A 9,554-nucleotide genomic window follows, 5' to 3' on the forward strand; every position below is an offset into this window, starting at 1 on the left:
CCTGAACCTGGAAATGAGGGAGACGCTTCGGTCAAACTTTTAGAAGAGCTGCGCTGATGTGGAAGCTGGGTGGGATAGAGGCTGCCCGCCTTCGTGTTAGCTGCCCGCTGACTCGTGTGTCAACCCTCCCACGCAGTGGTGAAGTTCATGGATGTCTACCAGCGCAGCTATTGCCGTCCAATCGAGACCCTGGTGGACATCTTCCAGGAGTACCCCGATGAGATAGAGTATATCTTCAAGCCGTCCTGTGTGCCCCTCATGAGGTGTGGGGGCTGCTGCAATGATGAGGCCCTGGAATGTGTGCCCACCTCGGAGAGCAACATTACCATGCAGGTAGGCACTTGTGACATAGGGGGCAGGGAGCGTAGAGGGGTAGGGTGGTACAAGGATGGGCATTAGAAGGTTGTCTGGGCCTCTACCTGGGAAACTCTGATAGGAGGAACTAAATTGGGGTTCAGGGTGAGGAGATGAGGTTGGGGTTCATTTCTACTATGGGGAAGAAGACTCCTGTATTTCTGCACTTCCCTGCACTCGTTCTCAACGGTTTGACCATCTCTGCTCTGATGACCTTTGCTCCCTCGGCTCCACCGGGGCTGATGACAGCAAGTGCCCTTCTCCTTCTCTGGGGGAGCAGCCCCCAAGCTTTCCCTGCTGGAGGGCTCCATTTGGGAACTGGATGGAACTGCAGAGTTAAAAGCCAGTCTTGGGGTGCTGCGTAGTAATGGTGGATCTGGGCCCAGACGGGGTGGAGAGTGGGAGGGAGTTAAGTGACATGGGGTGGGTAGCTCTTAGGTAGCTTTTAGGGGTTAAGGTGAAGCTCGGGAGGGGATGAAGAAGGGGAAGGGATGGGGATGGTGAGAATCCAGGACCTGAATTCCCAGCCTGGCCAACCCTTGCAGCTATGTCTGCCCTCAAGAGCAGGTGCTTCTTAAGGCCAGCAGGATTGGGGGAGTTGGGGTGGCCCAAGGCTCTTTTCTGTTAGAGCCCTGGTCCCCCTACCTCCACCATCTATCCCTGCTCAATAGAACCCCTGGGTGCTGAATGGCAGGAGCCCCGGGGTGTCCCATACGGGTATGGCTGGCTGGGTCATTAACCTCTGTGATCTGCTCCCTCCCTCTGCAGATCATGCGGATCAAACCTCACCAAAGCCAGCACATAGGAGAGATGAGCTTCCTCCAGCACAGCAGATGTGAATGCAGGTGAGGACAGCAGAGCGTGCTACACTCCTTAGCTCACGGCTGCCTTCTAACCACTGTGTGACCTTGGGCATTTGACCTCAGTGTGCCCACCTCACGTGTGTTCCCCGCATCTAGAAAACAGGCACGACGATTCAGTGTACCTCGCCACAACTTTGTTATTCTGCATAAAGATTAAGATGGTGTTGCTAAATCATCAACATCGTGTTATTACCAAGCTGCTGTCATTATCACCCCTGTTGTTATCGTCATCTTAATTCCTCTGTATTTTGTTTTTTTCCCTTTCTCTACCCATTACAGACCAAAGAAAGACAGAACAAAGCCAGAAAAGTAAGTGGCCACATGCTGACACCTTTTTCCAGTTGTCTTGGTTTGGGGCTTTCGATTTCCTCTCTCGGGTGTTCTGATGGCCTCTGGGTTGGGGCATCAAATGGGTGGAGCTCCGGTGACAGAGGGATGGAGCCAGCTTCAGGCTGCGGCTCCAGGATGGTGAAGAAATCCAAGCTGGAGTCTGTTGTTTCTTCTGAAGAAGATGCTGCCCCCACGCCCCACCCCGAGGGCTCAGGTCCCTTCTGGCTGGCACTTGCTGTTTCAGTGTGAGTGTGGAGGGGTACTGTGGACGCTGGCTCCCACAGCAGAGTGAAGGAGGGGAGATGGTGCCAGAGGGCAGTTTCTCTGTGTCCGAGGATGTGGCCTTGTTCGGTGGTGACTGTGACTGTCCAGGTTTCTTAGGGTCCCGGGAGATTTCTTGGTGTGAGTATGCTATCTGTCAGAGAGGGGCAGGTAGCAGACTCAGCCCCCTTAGTGGGGTAGAAAAAGTGGCATGGTGGCCATTTTCTCAGCCTTCCAGTTGCTTGTTGTGTAAGGTCAGGTCAGGACGGGGTGGGTGCTGACATCGCTGGGGAGATGAACTTGCAGGGAAGGAGCGACTGAGAGAGAGCACCCATGCCCTTTCCCCTCCCCCACACCCCTTTTTGTCTGCCCTACACTTGGGGGACTCTGCCTAAGTCCCCAGATTCCAGGACTACTGTGTCAGTGAGGGGGGGGGCATGCTCCAGGCGAGTATCCCTGTGCAGAGAGCTTTCTCCTTCTCTCCTTCCAGTGCTTTCTCCCAAGCAGGACAGGCTTGCCCTCTCCCCAGATCCCTTTCTGTCTCTCTCTGCCTGTGATAGACAGACTGCCATGTCTTCTTTGGGGCCTGGCAGGTCTAGAGAGTGCTACTTCCCTGGAGAGTGGCAGGCTGTAGCCTGTCCCTCTCAGCTGTTCGCTAGATGTCTGCTTTGCCCACAGGGAGAGCGATAGGGTTCAGAAGGGGGTCTAGTGGCGGGCTTTGACAAGCTGGGGAGAAGGGTCTCTGCCAAGGGTCCTGGTCTCCTGGTCACACACCCATGCTGCACTCCCCTTCACTCCTGGCCCCTCCGTCAGTGCTGGACTCTGAAGACGCCCAGCCCCATCTCCATCCCATGTGCCCCCATGTCCTACCCTGGCTTTTGTGCCATCTCCCAAGGGCACTGAGGCAGGGCCCCCAGAGGGACCCCTGCTATCACACTTAGAGATGAAGGCAGAAGTTTCTTGAGGTGCAGCCCACTCCCAGTCATCTGTAAGGTTTTGAACCACACTGTCTCCTTAAAGTAGAACGTCCTGACCTTCAGGGTCTAACTGTATTTCTTGGCTTGCTGGACAAAGATCTTGCCCCTGTGTCTTTGCACCCTGCCTGGGACCAGGGACCACATGAACCTAGAGTCTAGGCCTTGCACAGTCTCCACTGCCCACTAAAGCCCTGCCTGGGGCTGGGGTTGCCACTCTACGGTGGGCAGAGTGAGGAGAAGGATGTATCTTGTCCCAGCCTCCACCCCCATGCCTGTGGTCCTTCCTGGAGTCTGCTCCAGTAAGTGACTAGGGCAGCTTTGGGACCCCTGCTCTTGCCTCTGTCTTCTTCATTGCGCCTCTGTTCTTCTCTTCCCTCTCGTTCTCTTCCTGTCTGTTTCTATTTTTATATTTTCCAGAAAATCAGTTCGAGGAAAGGGAAAGGGTCAAAAACGAAAGCGCAAGAAATCCCGGTTTAAATCCTGGAGCGTGTACGTTGGTGCCGCTGCTGCCTGATTCCATGGAGCCTTCCTGGCCTCCAGACAATCGCCTGCAGTTCCCCTAACCCTGCCTCCCCTCCCCAGCTTCCCTCTGGCTCTTGCCCTACCCTCCTGCTGGCCTCAGTCTCTCTCTCTCTCACTCACTCCACTAATGGCACCAACGGGTAGACTTGGTGGTGGCATTGCTGAACCAGGGTTGGGATGGGGTGGGTGGGTCTGGTGCACTTACGGAGGGGACTCTGGCTTGGCTGGGCACCGACTTTCTCTTACCCACTAGGCATTGGTGGTGGGGCCATTGTTGCCATGGGTGCTGGGCACTGGGGCCCTCACCCAACTGGTTTCCACTGCTCTAGGCTCCTGCACATGTCTGGAGGATAAGGGTGGTGTGGAGGGCGGATGTGGCGTGAGTTAAAGGGTATGGTAGTTGGGAAGTGGTTGATGGTGGCCTCAAGATGAACCTGAGTGGGCCAGGTACTGTGTGGCAGCCCCTTGTCATCGGTCGGAAGTGGTCTGACTCCTGGACTTGAGGCTCCAGGAGGGGACAGCCCGTTATTCCAGTCCAATCGAGATCACCCACAGAGGCCTACAGAGGTCTTCAAGGGTGGCCATTTCCTCTGGTTTGCAAGTTGTGCTGCTTCTGGAGGCCTCGCTGGTGGACAGTGCCTCTGGACTTAGCTTGCCTTCTGCTGGCCCTCCCCCTTGGAGGGGGTCTTGGGCAGAGGTCCTTTTCCAGGGAGAAGGTGCCTCTGGTGCTCTCATGAGTCTCCCATGACTGTCCCCAGCAGATAAAGAGTCAAGATGTGTTCTGGGAACTGCAGCAGTCAGGGCCCCGTGGCCTGAGAGAGGCCATGTCTTGGTGGGGTGCATCATTGCCCCTTATGGCAGCCTTCTCCCTGCACTCTGCCCGCCTGTGCCCTCCTCTTCCTGTAGGCAGGTGTCCTGCCAGTGCCGCGTCTCTCTGCTACTCTCTCTGTCTTCTGCTGGAGTGCTTGGATCTTTCCGGGATGCGGAAAGGGCCTAGGAGCCGACGAGCTGGGTGGGGAAGTGTTGCGGACGTGCTAGGGGGCGTTGCATGGGTTCTCTCTCCCTGCTGATGCTCTAGCTTAGATGTCTTTCCTTTTGCCTTTTTGCAGTCACTGTGAGCCTTGCTCAGAGCGGAGAAAGCATTTGTTTGTCCAAGATCCGCAGACGTGTAAATGTTCCTGCAAAAACACAGACTCGCGTTGCAAGGCGAGGCAGCTTGAGTTAAACGAACGTACTTGCAGGTTGGTTTCCAGAGGGCGAGCAAGAGAGTCAGAGAGGGGCATCACAGATATGGGAGAGAGAGAGAGAAAGAGAGACAGAGAGAGCACGCTTGTGAGGGGCCAGCTGCTTGCTGCTCAGCTTCTAGCTGCCTGTGTGGTGATTGCTGCCTTCTCTGCTCCTGAGGCTGTGTGGGGCCTCGGGCTCCTGTCTGGCCTGGCAGGCCTGCTCTGAGATGGCCCTGATTGCCTGAGTGGGTAGGCTGCTGTGGCTTTAATGTCATGGTGTGGACCCAAGCTGTGTGTTGTGTCCTTCGGTCCTGCTGCTTGTGGAGGCTGTCGGTGCTGCTGTTGTTAATTCTACCTTTGGTGCTAATGCTGAAATCTGAAAGAAAGTCCTTCCAGGTACGGAATGTCTAAACAGTGTTGTTCCCCGACTGCGCCTCTGCCCCGAGAGCCTGTACATCTGGGTCTCTCACCACTTGGGTTTTTTTCCTTGGGCTTGGAGTCTTATCTCCTGCTGTCTGTGTCCCCTTCAGACTGTGGCTTCTTGAAGACAGGCTGTCCCCCTCAGAGTAGGAGGCTTGAGGGCAGGCCGTGTCCGCCTCAGACTGGGCTTTCCTGAGAGCAGGCGTCTGCTGTTGGCGTAGGCTGGGAAATTCTCCCTACATGCATCTGAGGACACTAGATAACTTAGTCCTGCACCAGTTATGGCCAAGAGTGACAAACTTGAGCAGCCCACACGTTTCCAAATGCTTCCAGGGTGGTTGCAGGAAAGAGCACCAGGCCCCCTCCCCTGGCGTGACTGGGAGCACCTTAAGCCTGGGCCTGCTTCCTAACCCTTTGGGGTACCTAGATGTCTGTTCTTCTGTCCTTTGCCCTGTGGACCAAGGAAATGTCAGGCTTATGAGTGAATATTGTATCTGACCACATTCAGTGCGGGGAGGTCCAGAGCCCAGGGCTGTAACTGGCAGCCTCTAGTCTTGATGTCCAGACAGGCGTTTATATCAGCGTGGCCTGTCCTGGGGATCTGCTCTGGGGATGGCTGTCATCTGGGGAAGCAGGACTTTTAAAGAGATGGCCCAGATAGGGCCAGGCTCCCAAGTAGCCCAAGGGTTCTTTGGTGTGTGCCCCCTTCCCTGCCTGCATCCTTGTGTCTTGTGGGTGCTCAAAAGACAGCCGGGAATTGGCCTTGGCTGTCGTGGAGCTGTTCCTGCGGCATGCTGTGGGAACACTGTGTTAGGACTGTGATAGGGACTCTTCCAAACCTAGGGCTGGGTGACGGGGCTTGGTTCCCCGGAGGGTTTTAAGGAGGCTAAAGACCTTGGTGTTGTAGGGTTTTTGGAATGAGCTGGTAGCTAATTGAAGTTACCTGACTTCCAGAGACCCAACCCAGTCCACTACTGCCTGTGTCTGGGACAGAACCCATGTTCTCAGGCTGTCCTCAGAGCACCCAACCAGGGGCAGGAGCATGAAGAGAAACCCCCTCTGCTTCAATAGGAGAAGCAAAGCCACTGAGTTGTCTGACCCCAGCGTAAGTTAGACACATGGTAAAGGACAGGTGACCCCGTGCCTGGGCGTGCGGCTACCAGGCAGCTCAAGATGGAAGCTAAGGCCGAGAGAGGTGTGGGGAGCATATCTTCCTGAGCTCCAGGACTTGTCTTCCCTCGAGTGCTGCTCTGTCATTGGTCTAGCTCAAGGTCTTTTTCCTGTCTACTCTCTCCTCTTCTAAACCCGCCCTAGAGCCAGACGGACAGTCTTTCTGCAGGACCCTGTCCCCTGTCTGCTGCGGAATGTCACATGGGGCTGGGCTGTCCCTTTATCGCTCATGTGTTGCTTTGCGAGTATTTCCATGTCTGTCTTGTCCTCTGTCGGTCGCCATCTTTAGAAGGCAGGGCTGGGTCTCTCTCTCCCCACCGGGACTCTGTCTCACCTGCACCTTGGGGAACTCTGCTCCTGTAGTGCCAGCCTACAGGGACCCAGGAGGGTGCTTGCCTCATTGCCAGGCTCCCGTGACCCTAACCCCCGCCTCTTTTTGCCGCTCCCTGCAGATGTGACAAGCCAAGGCGGTGAGCCAGGCTGCAGGAAGGAGCCTCCCTCAGGGTTTCGGGAACCAGCCCTCTTACCATGTCACCACCACACCGTCATCGTCACCATCGACAGAACAGTCCTTAATCCAGAAAGCCTGACATGAAGGAAGAGGAGACTCTTCGAGGAGCACTTTGGGTCCGGAGGGCGAGACTCCGGCAGAAGCATTCCCGGGCAGGTGACCAAGCATGGTCCCTCGTGGAACTGGATTCGACATTCTCTTTTACTTGCTGCTAAATCACCAAGCCCGGAAGATTAGGGAGTTTTATTTCTGGGATTCCTGTAGACACACCCACCCACATACACACACACATATATATATATATATTATATATATAAATAAATATATATGTTTTATATATATAAAATATATATATTCTTTTTTTAAATTAACTTTGCTAATGTTATTGGTGTCTTCACTGGATGTGTTTGACTGCTGTGGACTTGCGTTGGGAGGAGAAGGTGCCTCCTCGGATCCTGATAGGGAGACAGTAGGATGAAAGACTCCGGTGTGGTCTTTCTCAGAGAGGCCGAAGTCCTTCTGCCTGCCAGGGCACGGGGGCACACAGGCTCACTTCCAGAAACACGACAAACCCATCCCTGGCCCCGAGTCAAGAGGACAGAAAGATGGCAGATAAAGAGACAAAGACGCTGGTTCCAACAGGAGTTCGGGGAGCTTCAGGACATGGCCTGCTTTGTGGATCGCCACTAAATGCTGCAAGAGCATCCTGCCCCTCTGGGCACTGCCTGGAAGAATCAGGAGCCTGGCCAGCCTTCAGCTCTCTTGTCCACTTCCGAGGTGCCCAGGAGGCCTCCCACAGGTGTCTAGTCGGTGGAAAAAGAGGCCCTGGGGACGGCTCCTCCTCCTGGGAACCCACCTCTCCTTACCCCACTTCCTGGGTACGGCCCAGGGGAACCTTGTGTGCTCAGACCATTGAAACCACTAGTTCTGTCCCCAGGAGACTTGGCCGAGTGTGAGTGGCTAACCCTCCCTCATCCCACCCCTTCCCGAGGCACAGAGCAGTGGGGCAGGACCCGCAAGCCCCTCACGGAGGCAGAGAAAAGAGAAAGTGTTTTATATATGGTACTTATTTAATAGCCCTTTTTAATTAGAAATTAAAACAGTTAATTTAATTAAAGAGTAGGGTTTTTTTTCAGTATTCTTGGTTAATATTTAATTTCAACTATTTATGAGATGTATCTCTTTCTCTTATTTGTACTGTTCCGATTTTATTTTTGTTTTTTGTTTTTTTTTGTTTTTTTTTGGTGTGTGTGTATATGTGTGTGTGTGTGCGTGCATGTGTGTGTGTGTGTGTGTGTGTGTGTGTGTAAAATCTGTGTTTCCAATCTCTCTCTCCCGGATCGGTGACAGTCACTAGCTTGTCCTGAGAAGATATTTAATTTTGCTAACACTCAGCTCTGCCCTTCCCTTGTCCCCTCCACACATTCCTTTGAAATAAGGTTTCAATATACATTTACATACTATATATATATTTGGTAACTTGTGTTTGTATATAAATATATATATATATATATGTTTATGTATATATGTGATTCTGATAAAATAGACATTGCTATTCTGTTTTTTATATGTAAAAACAAAACAAGAAAAAATAGAGAATTCTACATACTAAATCTCTCTCCTTTTTTAATTTTAATATTTGTTATCATTTATTTATTGGTGCTACTGTTTATCCGTAATAATTGTGGGGGAAAAGATATTAACATCACGTCTTTGTCTCTAGTGCAGTTTTCCGAGATATTCCGTAGTACATATTTATTTTTAAACAGCAACAAAGAAATACAGATATATCTTAAAAAAACATTTTGTATTAAAGAATTGAATTCTGATCTCAAAGCTCTCCTTGGTCTCTCCTTCTCTGGGTCCTTCTGTCCCACTCTCCCTCCTCCTTTGGGGAACATGGTGTTTGTCTTAGGTATGGGAAAATGTTCCCTGGGGTGTAGTGTATGGGTAACCCATCCACTCCTGGCTCAGTACAAAGAGTGTGTGCTCTGAGGATGGGTGGAAGGTAGATGACCCCTTAGCAAGCAGTCCTCACGCTATGCAGAACTCACCTAGGCAGGAGTAGGACCAGGCCATGTCCCCAATGCCACCAGGAGATTGGAGAGAGCTGTTGGCCGCAGCTGGCCAGGAGAGGGAACTGGGTACAGCTGGGGTGGTGACTGTGACCCCAGTGTGCAGTTCACTTCTGTGTAATAAGTGGAAGAGTCCGGTAGACTCACTGCTTCCCTTGTGCAAGCCTTTCTGTCCTGTCCTAGTCCCAGGTGGGATTCTGTTTTGATCTGACAAAATGAGTATTGTGTCTCAATCTGTTTCTAGCGTCTTATCCTTCGGTGTGCAAACAGAGCTGGCGCAAACACTGGCCTGGCTATATCCTAGGGCACTCAACAAAAAGCAGTGAAGGGTGATTAGTGGGAGATAGAGAAATTTACTCCCACAAATGAGAAAATGCATTAACACTGCCAGGAGCTTCCAGCTTGGTGCTGGGAGAGTTCATGGTGCAGGTGATTTCTCATGACATAGCCTGCAGACATCTCTTCAGGGTGGATGAAGGGCATGTTGGAGATGGGTTTGAGTGGGTATTGAACCTTAGGCAGAAGGCCTGAGCAAAGGCCTGGAGGGGGTACTCCAGCAGAGAGCAGGGGTTGGGATGAGACGGGAAGTGCCTGTATCCATAAGCGCAGTAAGGGATGCAGGTGGGCATCTCGGTTCCAGATGTTTTACCAGGGTGTCTGGCAACAGTGGGGGAGGATGCCTGAGTGCGATGAGGTGTCTTGGAAAGCAACAGTGTGGTACAGACGGCAGGCACGTAGGCAGGGAGGACTGGAGGCAAGGGCCTGCTTTCCGGAAGCTTTGGCTTGGTGCCTGTCTTTCCCAATTGCTTACCACACATGGGTTGATGTTTGGGGAAGACCCAGTG

The 9,554-nt window shown here is 52.8% G+C and overlaps 1 protein-coding gene across 3 annotated transcripts; it reads left to right on the forward strand.

Moving 5' to 3' along the window:
- Positions 1-342: 342 nt before the first annotated feature.
- Positions 343-8,464, forward strand: Vegfa (vascular endothelial growth factor A). Of its 3 annotated transcripts, XM_057794469.1 has the most exons (5): positions 343-1,199; positions 1,497-1,526; positions 3,203-3,274; positions 4,417-4,548; positions 6,576-8,464. In XM_057794469.1, exons 1-5 carry the CDS (start codon positions 1,042-1,044, stop codon positions 6,595-6,597), a joined length of 414 nt encoding a protein of 137 aa, XP_057650452.1. In that variant the 5' UTR covers positions 343-1,041; the 3' UTR covers positions 6,598-8,464. The 3 variants fall into 3 exon arrangements, with proteins under 3 accessions (XP_057650452.1, XP_057650453.1, XP_057650454.1); XM_057794470.1 differs by lacking the exon at positions 3,203-3,274; XM_057794471.1 differs by lacking the exons at positions 3,203-3,274; positions 4,417-4,548.
- The last annotated feature ends 1,090 nt before the right edge of the window (positions 8,465-9,554 follow it).

Source organism: Chionomys nivalis, chromosome 19 (genome assembly GCF_950005125.1).
Source record: "Chionomys nivalis chromosome 19, mChiNiv1.1, whole genome shotgun sequence".
In the NCBI taxonomy this organism is placed as follows: domain Eukaryota; kingdom Metazoa; phylum Chordata; class Mammalia; order Rodentia; family Cricetidae; genus Chionomys; species Chionomys nivalis.